The 18,476-nt window shown below is 37.2% G+C and overlaps 1 protein-coding gene across 1 annotated transcript in view; it reads right to left on the bottom strand.

Annotated features, from left to right (window-relative positions):
• Nucleotides 1–3,958: 3,958 nt before the first annotated feature.
• LOC311608640 (olfactory receptor 4A5-like) overlaps nt 3,959–18,476 on the bottom strand; it is an 80,072-nt gene continuing 65,554 nt past the window's right edge. The window contains exons 3-5 of the mRNA XM_084801210.1: nt 8,407–8,468; nt 5,835–5,910; nt 3,959–5,188 (exon numbers count right to left, since the gene is read on the bottom strand). Of these exons, the coding sequence (XP_084657336.1) occupies nt 4,046–4,990 (945 nt within the window). The 5' untranslated portion in view covers nt 4,991–5,188; nt 5,835–5,910; nt 8,407–8,468 and the 3' untranslated portion in view covers nt 3,959–4,045. The remainder of the gene's footprint in view (nt 5,189–5,834; nt 5,911–8,406; nt 8,469–18,476) is intronic.

Consider the following 18,476-nt stretch of genomic DNA (forward strand, 5'->3'; position numbering starts at 1 on the left):
TTTTCAGAGAAGATTTTAAGAAGCACACAAAGCCTACATATACCTACTGGAACTTAATTAAATTTCGTTGTCATGTGTACTAATACATGAGATGCTGAGAAATTTGGAACATTCGAAGTGAAATATATATAAACATAATATATCTTCAGTAACATCATAAGAAAATTAACATTTTATAAAATAAAATAAACAAATGTGCTGGGATTTTACTACATGAAAATTGTTACTTACCAAAATGGGAAATAAAACCAAGCAGTTTGTAACAAATATGTGCTCTAAGGTCTGATTAATTTCATATATTTAGAAGAGTTATTTGAGAAGTTAACAACATGTAAATTATTAGCTATGTTTCAATACCTCACATTAATTTTTAGCTACAAATGTTGTTGTTGGCCTATTTTTATTGGATGCCTACAAAACCATCATATATCTATGTACATTCAAGAGAACATGATAATTTATGTTGCTTAGATGTAGGAAAATACCAACCTACTATAACAAACTGCAACATAACTACCACTGGCAATCTTTCAGAGAAGTGTCTAAGTATGAAAATGAATACCTAAATATAAGGACCATTGAATCAGAATTTAAAAACTTACTGAAAAATACAGTTGGAGATGTTCACATCTGGAAAACATTGTCGTACAAAATTGAAATGTGATGATTGTACAAATATGCAAAAAGTCAATCTAATAAATACAAACTTGCCCAACACTTTTGTTTGTTTATATAATAAATACAAAAATAAGTGACACTGAAATTATGGGAAAGTCTCTTTTTTTAGTCAATTATAATCAAGCCATAAAAAGGCTCTGGTTTAAAGGGGTATGTTGGCATCCATCTGCCTCACTGAGAAGCCAGGTTCCGGGCAAATTGAAACAGTGACTTCAGTTCTCAGAAGCACTGTGATAGACGTTTCTGTGGGTGCAAGCTGGAGCCTTCAGTCTTTGAGTCCTGGGAGCAGATTCTCCCTGAGGCTAATTTCTTCCTCATTTACAACATGCTCCTATGTGTGGAAGATGCTAGGACATCGACACCCTCCACAGACTTCCTGAAACAATAAATTCAGCAAGCACATGATACCTCAAGGACTATATACAAAATTAGGCTTGGGTAGATTGAGCTTTCAGAAGCCTCTTGGGTCATTACATCAGGAAAACACTTCTTCCTTTTATTTGCAGCATAACCTATTACCGATTTTACATCATTGCTATCTTTAACAGATATGCTGCCTGTTAGAATATTTGGAACAAATTCAAAACAAAATCTCTCTTAAGCAGTTTCTTCCCTTAAACAATCCCTAGAGGTGAAAGGTTAGATTTTTCCAAGAGTGAGTAGCTCACTGCCAAATTGATTAGAAAATCTTGAAATGTGAAATTTTCCAAAGTGTAATATTAAGAAAGTGAGAGTTGCAGGTTCTTGTAGACTCTGTTCTCATTCCTCTGCGTTGTTTGTTGGTTTTGGTTTGGTTTGGCTTCTTATTTGCTCTTCACCAGTCACTCCTTACTCTTTCATTTTAGTTTCTCGGTCTCCCAAAGTATGCTTGGGCCTGATTTGCAGGGTCCATCTGAAAGTTGGGGTATTCTATGTTCCCTAATGGCATATTTCGACCTCTCCTCCAGGCTGTTCAGGCAAAATTCTTTTGCTTCGAACTTTTTCGGCCTCCACAAGTAGCTATTCTGTTTCCCACCATCTAATTTCTGTCTATCACCTTAATACTGACAACTATCTTTACTGCATTTTTCTTCTACCTTTTTTCTCCATTCATATAATAACTAATTTGTTAAAATACAAAGCAGACCAACTTCCATTTGATCAAAAAACTACAGATGGCACATTTTTCAGCAGCTCGTGAAACATTCTCTAAAATATAGTATATATTAGGTCACAAACCAATTGTTTTTTAATTTTTAAAAATTAAATGTGTCATTATATTCTGAAAAACCACAATGAACTGACTCTTAAAAACTTTTGAAGAGTATTCAACACATCGCAGAGTGATAAATCAGTCACCATAGCAATCAAGAGTGAAATCAAATAAAGAAAATTTAACAACAAAAACCTATATTTACAATGAAAGCAATCTGAAGTGACAACATCAAAATATCAGAGAGGACTCAAATAAATAATTTAATTACACAGATTAGGACATTAGCAAAACAATAGCAAGACAAACATAAACACAGTGAACATAGAGAATTCATTAACATTATGGCACTAACAAAAATCAAACAAAAAATTGCAAAGAATTAATGAAACAAATAATTTCCCACAAAAGGATCTTTGAGGGGTCCTGAAGAAGTCATTACTTTCCAAATTATTTACATTTAATTTAATCTTAGTCTATAAACTTATAACATTTTGACGCCTTTGAAATTACTGCAATGCTGGAGTATGTTTTAATAAAAGTGTTAAATGAGAAGCCTATCAGTGAGTTACAATCCACCTAACTGACATATAATAATAACGTACTGAATTATAAATATTCAACTAAGTAAAGACAATTGAAAAGAACAAGTTAACACACATAAATTATAGTGAACATGGATTATAACCAACTAGGGAAGAGAATATTTTTAAATGAGTTGGAAATAATTTTATTATCACAATAGTAAGAAAGCAAATGGTCAATTTAAAGTGACTTTAAAAGTGCAGTTTCACCAAAAGGTGCTATGCAAAATGACACATATAAAATATCCCACTGTATGGTACATTCTGTTTTGCGACTGTGGCTGCCCTTTCAAATGGCCTTTCCTGGTATCTCATAGCATCAAATACCAGCATCTCCTTGACCTCACCATGCCTCCAAAACCTGTACAGTCTGGGAAATCTTGTGTGTCATCAAGTGGAGCTACTAGCATGAAGAACAGCCTTGGCCCTGTCTGGATCACAGCTTCTTTGAGCTGACCGTGAGGAAATATTTCCCAGAAGATTTGGTCTCAATGATGCTGGTCTCTTCTTAATCACGTCTCATTTTATTACGAGAGCTGACCAGTAGAGATAGTCCTACCGAGGCAAAAGCTTCACTGATTCTGGTGTCTTCTTAATCAGAGCCAATTATTGAACCCAAACTGACCAGAGCCACGTATGCTTACTTCAAACTGTGGCATAATGTCCCTGATAGAGTCTCTGTTTCTCTCTGAATTTCACAAGCCAGGCCTCTATCATTGGCATTGCTGTCAACATTCCTATTTTCCAAGATCTCACAGGATATCTCACTGAGCTCTGAGCACTCCATAGCTTTCATAGGCCAAAATTCAAAATCCACCAAACAATACTCCCTAAAATGTATGTCTGGGTTAGTCACAGTGACATCAAAATCCTGAAACTCTTTGTCTTAGTTAAGTTTCTATTGCTGTGATAAAAAACACCTTAACCAATGCAGCTTGGGGAGGAAAGAGTTTATTTCCTCTTCCAGCTGTAGTTCATCATGAAGAAAAGCCAAGACATGAACCAAAGGCAGAAATCTGCAGTCAGAGACTGAAACAGAAACTGTTCAGGAACTTTTACTTAGTGATTTTCTCCCTATTCCTTAATCATTTTTTAATAAACCACCCACTCAGGTAATATCAAGCCTATAGAAGCCTGGGCCATAGAACATACACACGTTTCTGAACAAAATCTGTATATTGTAAATATAAACAAATCTCCTGATAAATGCTAAGCAATACTCACATTCTTATAAAACAAAGTTCATTTAAATTACAAGTTTGTGCTCATCAAAATAAAAGTCAAAGATGTCACCAAATTCACTAACAAGAAATGTTGCAATATATAATATATAATTAGTTCATAATATATCAAAACTAACTTGTGAGAAACTGGACAAAAAAGAACAACTATCTTAATGGATGGAGAAATAAACATGACGATATGATCAATCTCAGCAATAGAGAAAACTAGCACAGCAATGAATATCAGTCTTGTACATTCACAAAAGTAACAAACTTCTGACAATGTCAAGTGTTGGTAAAAATGTAGAACACTGAAGTCATACTGCCAAAATGTATTACTGAATGTTGCTTTGTCAGAAGTAGAATGTTCAGTGAGGAGAAGTTCTTATTGTGCCTGTAGTGAACATTTTACTCCACAGCTTTGCCACAGAATTTTTAATCTCCATATTTCTCAAGGTATATATTAAAGGATTCAACATGGGAGTGAAAACTGTATAAAACACAGTAATGTATTTATCAATGAAAAAGTTGGAAACAGGTCTAACATACATGAAAATGCAAGGAACAAAAAAGAGGACAACCACCATGATGTGGGAGCTGCAGGTGGACAGGGCTTTGCGCCTTCCTTCCTGACTGTGAGTCTTAAGAGAGTTTAGAATGATGCCATAGGAGATGAGGAGAAAGATGAAAACCACTATCGACATTGCTCCGTTATTGCCAACAACAGTGAGACCTATGAAGTAGGTGTCAGTGCATGCAAGTCCTAATAATGGGTACATGTCACACGCGAAGTGGTCAATGACATTGGGTCCACAGAAAGGAAGTAAATACACAGAGATAACTTGAAGCAGAGCATGAGCAAATCCTCCAGCCCAGGACACCACCAACAAGAGAATGCAAACCTGTCGATTCATGACAGTCAAATAGTGCAGTGGCTTACAGATGGCCACATAGCGATCATAAGCCATCACCACCAAAATGAAGACCTCAGCACCACCAAATAAGTGCTCCACAAACAGCTGAACCAGACAGGCTGTGAAGGAGATGGTCTTTTTATCACTAACTAAGTCTTTTAGCAACTTGGGCAAGATGGCAGTAGAATAAACAGCATCCATGAGTGATAGAAAGGCAAGAAAGAAGTACATCGGAGATCCCAAGGAGGGGCTGGCAATCACTGTCCCCACAATGAGCAGGTTGCCTCCTATGGTCACAATGTAGATGAGTAAAAACATCACAAACAATGCTTTTTGTCCAGCAGGATCCTGAGTGAGACCCAGGAGGATAAATTCAGTGACATTGTTATTATGTCCCATTTAATCTTCAGTAAGGTTTGTTTCAGAAATAAGAACTCAGGAGAACAGGACCTGACATGAGTTCTGAAAAAAAAAAAAAACTAGATTTCCATTCTTCCAGAAAGGACATCTACATCAGCATCTTCCACAGTGATGAAACTCAGTGGTTGTTCAGTCACCATCCACTTGCTTCTTCTTGGGGGAATCTCCATAATTCGGCTACAATTATTTTATATGTGTTAGATTTCTTTCAAGAATCTTTAGCTTATTTATATATAAAGGAATATTTCTGATTTGTACACTTAAAACTGGTTATTTAAAACAAATTGCAGCTTAGAATATATATCAACAAAACACAGAAATATTACTCCTTTTAATAATCCGGCAAATTAGGGATGTAAATGAACCCAAGACTATCAACTAGTATAGCCTCAGTGTCGCTTGTTACTATTTTAGGAGAAAATGTTAAAATATGATCTGTGTACTACTCAAAAAAACACTGGCCCTAGAGCACCCTTCCAATAGTTAAAATTATATTTTAAATATTATACACAGACAATGTACATCTCAAAGGTCTTTTGTTCTTCAAGATTTTATCAATCTCAAAAGACTGGCTTTGAAGTGCATCAAATAGCTTTAACATTATTTTCTGCAGTACCATATTTATCAGTTAAATTACTTTATCTATTCTGATTGCCACAGTCTCTCTCTCTCTCTCTCTCTCTCTCTCTCTCTCTCTCTCTCTCTCTCTCTCTCTCTCTCTCTCTCCCTCTCTCTCATACACACACACACACACACACACACACACACACACAGAGTTATTAAACCAATTTAAATGCATTAAAATTGACCCAGGTCCTTTTACCTTAGTTGAACTGAACCACAGCTGTTACTGATGAAGGAACCAGTGGTGAGGCTTTGTTTTTTTCAGAACTCTTCTGCTAAGTTAGGTGATGGGCAAGAGAAATGGAAATTAAAAGAGTGATAATGATGCTTCCTAGGTCCTGAAGTAGTAAAATAGAAATTCAGTGTCCAGATTTCCAAATACATAATATTCAAAGAAAACTTTATAACTAGTGTGGCATGATCTATAAGCATAGCTCTGGATCATTTACTAAACATGTTATGTTTAGTAACTCAGCTTACACATTGTAAGTTAAAGAGATTTGACAACATGGTTGAACAGTTTTTCCAGCCCTCATACTCTATATCTCTATTAACTCAAAACTACCTGTTTTTATGACACTGTCATAGCTTTCTTTTTTCACATTTGAATACACAAACTCTGAGGTTATATGCACTTCTTTAATAATGCTAATAATCATGAATAAGTGGTATATGAGGACTACTATAATAATGACTCTGATTTTATTATTCACAAAGTATCATGAAATAACTTCAGACATACTATGAGAGACAATAGCACAGTGGTGAATTCTGTGGACTCTGCACCATATGCTTGTGGTAAATTGTCAGGGTCATTCATTTCCTACCTATATGATCTTACTACAGGGATCTGCAACATCTGCTTTGTTTAGTTTGATGATTTTTTTCAAGCTCTGCTCATGAGCTATTGGTAATGCTGTTCTTTGTGTCAGTCTATCAGTTACATGAAATCATGAGAATCTCTTAATAAAAATAACAAACATAATCTTTGGTAGAAAGAATAGTCTCTGTCTCGTGGCCCACTTAAGAACATAGGAAAAGGTGTGTTAGTAATATTGTTTTTTATTACATTTAAGTGTTCACTTGTGAAGGAATATATTTCAACTTGAAAAAAGAAAGGGAAAACTCATCCACATGGACTTAATGGTGAATAAAGGCACATAGAGAGTCTATACTGCCTTCAGACTGCAGCTGTAACACTCAACATGATTCAGGCACATTTCTGCTTTACCTGTTACAGGAGATCTACAGTTTCCTATCTTCAGTCTTTAGATTTGTGACAGCACACATGTAGGAGAACATAAGCATAGAAGAACATCGTGTACTGTCACTTTCACACCTTATTTTCTGTTTTTTAAAAACTTTCATTCTTTGGTCAGCATTGCTTCCCATTAGAACAATTTTTTTTCTAGAAGCTAGTATAATTAATACACAATAAAACGAGAACAGAGTCCATCAATTGTATCATACGTACACACATGTAAACTATACTAAAGATGACTATAAATCTGATTTCTGAAAACTGGAGAATATGAGTGCTTTATATATAAATTGTTTTTAATTATTTTCAGAAATGGTAACAATTAAACCAGGCATTAGTAGCATTTTCTGGAATATTTTTCAACCATAAAAATGAATAAAATTGTGTCGCAGGAATATGATACAAATGGAAATAATTATATTAGATAAATTAAATCCATATCTAGAACACAAATGTTAAACGTTTTTTAATTAATTATTACCAGTTTTTCATAGAAATATCAATTCATACGCCTATAAGAGATATGTATGTGAAATTGAAAGTCTATGAATAAAGAACACAAGTGAGAGGAATCATTAAAGGAATACAAACAAATGGTTATGGAGAAGACAGGCTCAAAGTGCATTATACACTAATTACAAAATTGTCTTATGAAAATGAATGAAATAAAATTTTAATTAAATACTATACAATAGCCAAGTAACAAATGTAAGTGACTGACTACAGATAAGGTATTTCTCCATGGATTTCTTCTTGCATATATACTATCATAGTCAATAGTTTTAAACTATACACAAAAGATCACATCTAATTGACAGTAACTGAAGGACATTTGTTTCCCTACATGCTAAGCACTTGGAATGATACATAAGTCAAAATGTCCTAATTTAAAGGTATTTAAAAATGACTACATTTTTGTTAGTACATTGCACATATTATGTTCAATAAAATAAGAAATAATTGGTATTTTAGTAGAAAAATACATTTCACATGTTCTTGGTAAAAATAAAAAATAAAGCATATCTGTCAATAATAAAAATACTATATATTTTTTAGTATATAGTAATACTGTAATAAAAATACAGTAATAAAATACAGTAATAAAAATACTGATTTTGTGGCTATATGGTTCTGTGTGATTTTGTTAAATATGCCTACTTATATATTGCCTATGAGAATGCATTACTTTGAAGATGTTAGCAATAGAATATTTAACTAATGCACCTTCCTGCTGGTTTTTTGTTCTGAAAATGAACAAATAAAAAATAAATAAATAAAAATAAAAACTGGGGTTTTTAACTGTATAGGTTGCAAATTTTTCATGTGCTTGTGTGCCTTTAAGAACACATTATAACTTACAGCCATTCAGCAAACACAGAAGAATAATTAAATGACTGTACTCAGTACATTTCTGTAAGATTTCCCTTTATTGTGGGCTCTTTTTGTGACGTATAAGTGTATCCAAGTGATATCTAAAATCAAGAAACATACATATAATATCAACACTTACTGTAAAAGACAGTTGGATATTCTCATCTTCTGGAAAAATATCTTCAGACAAGATCAAGAAATCTGTGTTTATACAGGTATGTAAAAAGTTAACAGAATAAATGGAAATTAATTTCCCCAACTTCATTATATTCTAGCACAAAAAATGTTGACATGTAAATTAATTAGGTGAAATTTTCTATTTTCAGTCAATTGAAGTGAAGCACTCAAAGGAGATCTTGGTTTAAGGAGATATAACAGTATCGTCATAACCTCACAAGTATAATAGTACCTAACAATACAATCTTGAAATGCTCCTGATGAAGAATTCTCATGAATAAAAGAAGTTTCTGTTTTTAAATATACTGAGGTTTAGTTTAACTGAGGACTCCACCACACTGTTTAGAAGTATGTTATTATATGTAGAAAATTAAAGCCTACAAACTCTCATAATTAAAGATAAACACTGCCATAAAAACCTCATCATAAAACAAGGATGAAATATCAAATGAAAGTAAGCTCCAGCTTGGCAGTCTGAGTTTCAAAGGCCTCTAGGTCATTTAATTAGAAAAATACTTCTTCCATTTTTAGAGCCTGTGGGGGCACATCTATTTTAGTAGATAAGCTAGGTAGACTATTTGGAACATATTCAAGTGAAGCAATGTCACTTTATAGGTTTCTTCACTTCTGTAATCCCTAGAGGTAACAGCCTCAGCTCTTGCCAACAATGAATAGCTAACTCCCAAGATTATTTGGAAAACCTATTCTGTGAAAAGAACATATTCAAAGTGTAATGTGTAGGAACTGTGAGTTGCACAACATGAGGCACTTACATAAGGCAGGTAATGTTTAAGCCCCTTGAAGGAGGCAGCAGCTTCTGTCCCTGTAGTTAAGGATAACACAGCAATGTGCAGTCTCATTCAGTCCAGATAGCCTTGAGGTGCTCAGGCTGAGAGCTGGGGCTTCAGGATAGCTTGGAGCTGAAAATCTGTGTTCTAAATTTTGGAGAAATGAAGCTTTTGTAAGGCTTGGATCTGACTGAGATAGAACAGCAATCATCCTCATTCCCTTAGTCTAATCTTTAACTTATGTCCAATACTTACAAATGGTTGTTATTAAAAATAAATTATTGTTTCCCTAAAATTGACCATACTAATTAGCTTCTTTCAGTATTCTCCCTTATGTTGGCTTGTCCTCAGTCCAATGAGCATGTACCCTCCAGACATTTACTTATGTATTGGTTCACAAAGGCCTAGATATAGGTCAAAGCTGTTAGGTAATGGACTTACTAAACATTAGCATTTAAAATTTTTAAACTTACATCTCAAAAAGAAATAAACCTAAGAACAAATAGCTTTACAGCGGTATCCTACCAGACATTCTAATAAGCTCTACAAACTGTCCTTCTCTATCATTCAAAAAATTGAACCAGAGCAAAATTGTCAAACTCCTTTTACAAATACAGCATCACTCTAATATTTAACCGGTTAAAGAAAAAAGAAAAAAGGAAAACTCAGTCTAATACCCATAATATAGATTTTTTTAAATAATAAAATACTAAGAAACAGAACACAGACATACATCAAAGAGATTGTACACCATGACCAAATTAGCCTTATACTTGAAATTCAGAAATGGGTCGACAAACACAAGACAATTAACTTAATAAAAACATAAATGAATTTAAAGACTAAAGTTGCATGATCATCTCAACATATGTAGAAAAAAAGTCTTTGAAAAAAATTCCAACATGCCTTCATGATAAAGTCCTAGAGAATGTAGGGCTAGAGGTAACATAACCTTAACACAATAAAATCTATGTATGAGAAGCCCACAACCATTTTTATCTTAACTAGAGAAAAGCTTGAATCACCCTATTGTAATCAGGAAAACCACAAGTATGATCACTGTTGTCATTCCTTTTCAATATTGTGCTTGAAATACAAGCTAGAGCAATGGGACAATAGAAGGAATTTAAAGAGTTGTAGACATGAGAAAAACAATTCAAACTATCCTTATTTTCAGATGGCAATATATTCTACATTAGAGATCCCAAAATGTCTACTAGAAAACTGCTATAAATGGTCAATTTAGACAGGCTATGTTTTAGAAAGAAGATACTGGATTGATCTTCCTTTCATATTTTTGGTATTCTTATGATGTAGTCTGGACATGTGTGCTCCCTTTGTTAGTTATAACTTTGTTATGGATAAGTGGATAAAGGATGTTGGGGAAGAAGGGAAGATGTATGCGGGAGGTTGGGTCTAGGGTATGGACATTAAATGGAATGGATATGGGAGGGCAGAGGTTGTTCACCACAAACTGACAGCAAGGCCATATTACTGAACAGAACACATATGCAAATCATCGAATATTGAGAAAATTGCCTACCTAGAGTCTTTATACAAACAGGTTTGGTACCATAAGATACTTTTCCCTCTAATTTGTCAGATGTGAACTTTCTATAGATACTTTAAACCATCTACATACAGAAGACATAAAAGTAGAAGTAAACTGACCATGGAAACCAATACAACATAGTGAGGAAGAGGTCTGTGAAAACTAAACATAGGTGAGAATTACTGCATACACCCAAAAATCTTTCATACACTTACTTGAAAATGAGCCTATATAGAACCCACAATAGCTGCCATTCCAAGAACTGTGGAACAGCTGTGCAGCTTTGGGATTCTTCTTCTCTCTCTCTCTCTCTCTCTCTCTCTCTCTCTCTCTCTCTCTCTCTCTCTCTCTCTCTCTCTCTCTCTCCCTGTTAATTACTGGCCTGTCCCCATTTGGAACACAAAGAGCAAACAAGAACAGTCAGGGAAAGAACAGATGAGGCCCTTGAGACACTCAAGCACCATTGATCTTGGACCTCTCTCTGCCTGCCCACTGCTTACTGGCCTGGCCCATCTGGGACACGAGCAAACAAGCAGAGGAAAGTTGGGTGTAGGCCACAACCCACATTAGTTGCCATCCTGTGAGACACCCAAGCAGTTTTGGAATTGGATCTCTCTCTGTTCATTCCCCATCCTCCTGGCCCATCCAGAACACAGCCAGGGAAAGAACAAAGGAGGCCCTCAGGACACCTGAACAGCTTTGGGCTTCAATCTCTCTCCTCCTGCTCCTCTCTGGCCTGGCCCATCAAGGACACAGAGAACAAACAGTCAAAGTCAGTAAAACAACAGAAGAGGCTTGTGGGACACCCAAGCAGCTTTGGACTTGGATCTTTCTCAACCCATTGCTCCTTTCTGGCCTGGACCATCTGGGTTGCAGACAGTAAACCTGCAGAGGTGAGTCAGGCACTGGCCAGAACCCACATTGTCCACCATACGAAGAAGTCCTGTGGGGCACCCAAGTAGTTTTTAGCTTGTAGCTCTTACAGCCTGCTCCTCTCCTGCCTGATCCAACTGGGACACAGACAGAAAACCCAAAAGAGATAAGCTGGGAACTGGATCCAATACCCATAATCTGCCACACGAAGGAGGCTTCTGGGGAGCCCTAGCAAACATCTTCAGCTTGAAACTTTCTTCACTTCCTCACAACCTTACTGGCCCACCTGGGACATAGACAACAGGCCCATAGGAGTAATTCCCAGGCCAGCTAACACCATAAACAATCAGATGGCTATAAGTCATTAAAAGAACACAAGCAACAAAACTCAGAGCCATAAGACACCACTGGAAACCAGTGGTCTTACCACAGCAAGGCCTGGAAATATGAACACCCCTGAAGTGCAAGAATAATATTTTCAATCTGATATAAAGAAAATTATAGAAGCCTTAAAGGAGAAAAATCAATCTCTCAAAGAAATACAGGAAAATACATTCAAGCAGATGAAGAATTGAATAAATTCTATAAAAATTATAAGAAAATAAAATCAAATAAGAGAAAGAAATGGAAGAAATAATAAAAACTATTCAAGCCTTAAACAGAGAATAAGAAGTAACAAAGAAAACATAATCTGAGGCAATCCTGGAGTTGGAAAAACTAGGGAAAAGAAGAGGAACTGCAGACACAAGCAGCACTAACAGAATACAAGAGATGGAAGAGAGAATCTCAAGTATAGAAGTGTAGAAGATACAGTTGAAGTTATCAATACATTAGTCAAAGGTTCCTGACACAAAATATCCAGGAAATATGGGACACTATAGAAAGACCAAACCTAAGAATAATAAGAATAGAAAAAAGAAAAGACTTCAAGCTCCATGGCCCAGAAAATGCTTTCAACAAAGTCATAGATGTAAAGAAACAAATTCCCATAAATATATAAGAAGTCTACAGAATTCCAAATAGATTAAACTAGAGAAAAAAATCCTCCTGCCACATAATAATCAAAACACTAAGTGTACAGAGAAAAGAAATGTACAGCTGCAATAGAAAAAAGGCAAGTCACATATAAAGGAAAACTTATCAGAATTACAGCTGGCTTCTCACCAGAGACTATGAAAGCCAGAAGGGCCTGGACCTGTGTCATTCAGATATTAGAGACCACACCTACCAACCAAGACTAATATATTCACCAAAACTTTCAATTATCATAGATAAAGAAAACAAGATATTCTATGACAAAGCCAAGTTTAAACAACACAAATTTAAACAATCCAGCCATACAGAAATACTAGAGGGAAAACTCCAACCCAAGCAGGCTAATGAGACCCAGGAAATAACAGTAAATAATTAACCTCACATCTGCAAAACTAAAAGAAGGGAAACACACACTTTCTACCACACTCTAACACCCACCACCATCAAAGTAAAGGAACTGGTTGTTAATATCTCTCCATATCAGTGCCCTCAACACCCCAATAAAAAGACACAGATTAATAATAGACTGGATGTGAAAACAGGGCCCACCATTCTGCTGCATACAAGAAACACACCTCAGCAATGAAGATAGACATTACCTCAGAGTAATGGCTGGAAAAGGTATTACAAGCATATGGACCTAAAAGGCAAGCTGGAGTAGCCATGCTAGTGTCTAATAAAATAGACTTACAACCAAAACTAATAAAAAAAGATAGGGACGAACACTCCATACTCATCAGAGGAAAAGTATAGGAAGATGACTTCTCAATCCAAACATCTATGCCTCAAACACAGGAGTACCCACATGCAAAAAAGAAGCATTACTAAAGCTTAAATTACAATCAAATCCCACACATTAATAGTGGGAGACTTAAAAACCCCACACTCACTAATCAAGACAGAAACTAAATGTAGAAATAATGACATTATGAATCATAATGTTATGAATCATAGTCATAACAGGTGTTATGAATCAAATGGACCTGACAAATATCTACAGAATATTTTTCCCACATACAAAAGAATTTATCTTTTTCTCAGCACCTCATGGAACATCCCATCTTACCAGACCACCATGGATTAAAGCCTGAATTTCACAACAGAAACAACGGAAAGCCTACAAACTCATGGAAACAACAACTTTCAACTCAATGACCTCTGCATCAAGGATAAATTTTTTAAAAATAAGGAATTAAAGACTTCTTAGAATTCAAAGAAAATGAAGGTACAGTATACCTAAACTTATGGGACACGATTAAAGCAGCATTAAGAGGAAAGTTTATAGCACTAACTTTTATAAAGTTATAAAGTTTTATAAAGTGCTTTTATAAAGAAATTGGAGGGTTCCGATACTAGCAACTTAACAGAACACATGAAATCTCTAGAACAAAAAGAAGCAGACACACCTGAAAGGAGTAGACTCCTAGAAATAATCAAACACATGGCTGAAATTATTAATTTAGAAACAGAGAGCACAATTTAAAGAATCAAGAAAATCAAGTGCTGATTATTTGAGAAAATCAACAAATAGACAAACCCTTAGCCAACCTAACTTAAAGGCAGAAAGAAAATGTTCAAATGAACAAAATTAGAAATGAAAATGGAGACATAACAACAATCACTGAGGAAATCCAAAGAATCATTAGATCTTACTTCAAAAGCCTATATGCAATACAGGTTTGAAAATCTATATAAAATGGATATTTTTCTTGATAGATTCCCCTTAACAAAGTTGAATCAAGATCAGGTAAAAAAAAAAATAGTCCTATACCTCCTAAGGAAATAGAAGCAGTCAACAAAATTCTCTCATCAAGAAAAAAAGCCCAGGGCCAGATTGATTCAGTAGACTTCTATCAGACCTTCAGAGGAAAAATAATACCAATTCTCTTCAAACTATTCAACAAAATAGAAACATAATAAACATTACTAAACTCATTCTATGTGTCCACAGTCACGTTGATACCTAACCCACACAAGAAAGAGAATTTCAGACCAATTTCCCTTATGAACATTGATGCAAAAATATTCAATAAAATACTTGCAAACAGAATCAAAAACACTTCAAAAATATCATTCACCATGATCAAGTAGGCTTCATCCCAAGATTGCAGGGGTGGATTGATATAATGAAATCCATCAATGTAATCTATTATATAAATAAACTGAAAGAAAAAACACATGATCATCTACTTAGATGCTGATAAAGCATTTGAAAAAAATCCAACACCAATTCATGTCAAAAGGCTTGGAAAGAACGGGTATTCGAGGCACATACCTAAACAAAGTAAAGACAATATAGAGCAAACCTATAGCCAACATCAAACTAAATGGCAAAACTTAAAGTAATTCCACTGAAATCAGGGACAAGACAAGGCTGTCCACTCTCTCCATGTCACTCACAGTATCACAAATTCAAAGTATCATTATTTTCAGATAATATGATAGAATACATAAGTGATTCCAAAAATACCACCAGAGAACTGCTACAGCTTATAGGCACCATCACCAAAGTGGCTGAGTACAATATGAACTCAAAAAAAATTTCACTAGCCCTCCTTTATACAAAAGACAAGCAGGCTGAGAATGAAATTAGGGATACAACAGCCACACAAAAAAAAAATATCTTGCTGTAACTCTAAACTAGCAAGTGGAAGACCTCTATGAAAAAGCTTCAAGTCTTTGAAGAAAGAAACTGAAGAAGGTATCAGAAGATGGAAAGATCTCGTGCGTCAGTATGGTTGCTCATGCATCAGTATGATTAACATAGCAAAAATTGTCATCTTACCAAAAGAAATCTACAAATTCAAAGCAACTCCCATCAAAATGTGAACACAATTCTTTACTGACCTTGAAAGAACAATTCTCAACTTTATATAGAAAAACAGATAAAACCTCAAGTAGCTAAGACAATGCTATACAATAAAGGAATTTCTGGAGGTATCTCCATCTCTGATCTCAAGCTGCAATGTAGAGCAACAGTTAAAAAAAAAACACTGCATGGTACTGGCATAGAAAGAGACAGGTGGATCAATGGAATCGAGTGGAAGACCCAGAAAAACCCCAAACCTATGGACACATGATTTCTGACAAAGAGCCAAAACCATACAATAGAAAAAAAGGCATCTTCAACAAATGGTTCTGGTCTAACTGGATGTCTAAGAGTAGAAAAATGCAAATAGGCCCATATTTATTACCCTGCACAAAACTCTGCCATGCTGTCCTTGGCCATGGCCACCATCTCTAGGATTCCGCCCAGGCTCTCCAAGACTCTGCCCATGCTCTCCTTAGCCACACCCATGATCTCCAGGACTCCGCCCATGCTCTTCTTGGCCACAATCAGAACTCCTGGGCCACATCCACCAAGTTCTTGGGCCCTGCCCATGTTATGCTGTACTCTGCCCACGCTCTTTTGGACTCTGCCCACGCTCTCCTTGGCCACACCCACTATCTCCAGGACTCTGCCACACTCTTCTGGGCCACACCCACGACTCCTGGACCATGCCCACCAACTTCTTGGGCCCTGCCCATGCTCTCCTGGACTCTGCCCAGGCTCTCCAAGACTCTGCCCACAATCGCCTTTACTCTACCCATGCTCACCTTGGCCACCTCCAGGACTCCGCCCATGCTCTCCTGGGCCACGCCCAGAACTCTTGGACTCCACCCAGGCTCTCTAAGGCTCCACCCATGGTCTCCTGGACTCTGCCCATGCTCTCCTTGGCCATGCCCAGGACTCCTGGGACATGCCCACTAACTTCTTGGACCCCACCCACTCTCTCTTAGTAGACCAGACTGGCCTCAAACTCACAGTGATTTATCTGCCTCTGCCTCCCAAGTGCTGGGATTAAAGGCATGGGCCACCACTGCCTGGCCATTTCAGGTGCTTTTAAAATATGACTTGTTATGATGATCTTCACTTAATATTCCCACCCCTTTGAACATTTTAGTCTGCTCTTACTGCTCTTACTCTTTCTCTCTCTCCCCTCTCTTCCTCTGTCTCTGCCTCTATTTCTATCTCTCTCTCTCTCTTTGGAGAACCCCTCCCCTCTTTCCATCTCTCTCCATGCTCATTATTTAATAAACTCCTCTACAGCATTTTTAAAAATTCTGAGTTGGGCCATGTCGGCGCCGCACCATCCAGCAGAAATAAGACACCAACAACCAGACTTTTTCTCGAGATCTTTACTCAGGATTAAGCTCAGTGGGAATGGCCCCGAAGAAAGGAAGGGCCAAGCTTAAGTACAACTCAAGGGCCAATCAGCTCATGCCAGGTGTCATCTCCTCATAGGTCCACGTCAGAGCAGGACTGCTCATCATCAGATCACCAGTTACCCTTGCACAGCCTTTTGCCATATAAGGACTTGTTTATCTTAGAGAGTGCTCGCCATCGGGATGGCGGAAACCTGCGCCTTGTTAAGGCGTGGCACCTCGCAGCTCTCCACAATTCCCCCCGTTTTATTTTGTAAGAGCAGGATGAAATGGGTGAGAGTAGAGGTCTGATCTCCAGAGGGCACTGATGTATGACCGCTCATAACCCAAGTTATCCACCTTGATCATGTATGGAACCCGCCCTGAAGTTTGGCCACTGATGTACAACAGAACTCAGCTAGGGGCTCGGCCCCAGCCTAGCTCTGGACCCGACCGACACCTTTTTCTGGAGGTGGGATTTTGGGTGTCAGCCCACATGCAATCAGACGTGCTCTCCAGGAAGCCATTAACTGCAAACAATGTACCTCCTGTGCAGTGCTTTGCCTTGCACCCTGAACATGACGAAGATCAGGACTTAAAGGCCACCAGCCAAGCCTGAGGGGACTGTCCAGCCTCAATAGCATAGAAGGCTTGTGCAATTAGGGCACGGTCTTTGTTTTGGGATATGACCAAGCGCCAAAGGAACACAAGGCAGAGGAAGCTGATAATCAGAAGGGCCATAGCTAAAGCCCCGATACCTGCCCACTCCTTAAGATGATGCATAGCTTGTTGAATCCAAGAGGCGAGGCCTTCTCTGGACCAGTTCCCCTGGAGATAAGCTGAAAGACTCTTAGACAAATTAGCAGCTCATGTAAAATTATTATATGGCACAGATGTAATGCATAACCCTGATATTTCCATTCATATCCGAGCTGAACCACCTGTTAGAAGTTTCAAAAAGGTCAGATGTATGCCAGCTGAAAGTAGTATTACCAAATGCTCCTCCATTAATCATGGCCATTGGCATCAGCTGCCATTGACCCCACAAAGGAGCCAATTGTCAAAAGGATTGGATGGTATCGGGAGGTTAGTTGACCCGATACAGCAAACTAGGGGGTTATGGTATCACATTCTGACAAAAAGGTTTCCAAGGTTTTACTCTTTAACTTGTTTCCTTTTGATAGTAACAGCTCTTGAAGAGTGGTGAAAACCAATGAGACCTTGACGCACCCATATTTTCTCTTTCTTTTCTGCAATAAACCTCGCGTATTGGCTCCCTTCTGGAGACTTAAGAATTAGCTGCCTTCTGGAGACTTAAGAATTAGCTAAACTTGTCTCAACCTGAGAACCTTCCCCCACTTTACCGCGGACTGAAAAACTTGTCTCAACAACCTGAGAACCTTTACACTCGGGTCCTAATTTACCGGACACTTACCGATCGATCGCCCTGTAGATCAGGAGTTCTGAAGTCTGATGTACCTAGGACTTTAAGTTCCCCGTACGGGCCACCACTTGTCGGTGCCGCACCGTCCAGCGGAAATAAGACACCAACAACCAGACTTTTTCTCGAGATCTTTACTCAGGATTAAGCTCAGTGGG

This window comes from Acomys minous (genome assembly GCF_964271855.1).
Source record: "Acomys minous genome assembly, chromosome: 11".
In the NCBI taxonomy this organism is placed as follows: Eukaryota; Metazoa; Chordata; class Mammalia; order Rodentia; family Muridae; genus Acomys; species Acomys minous.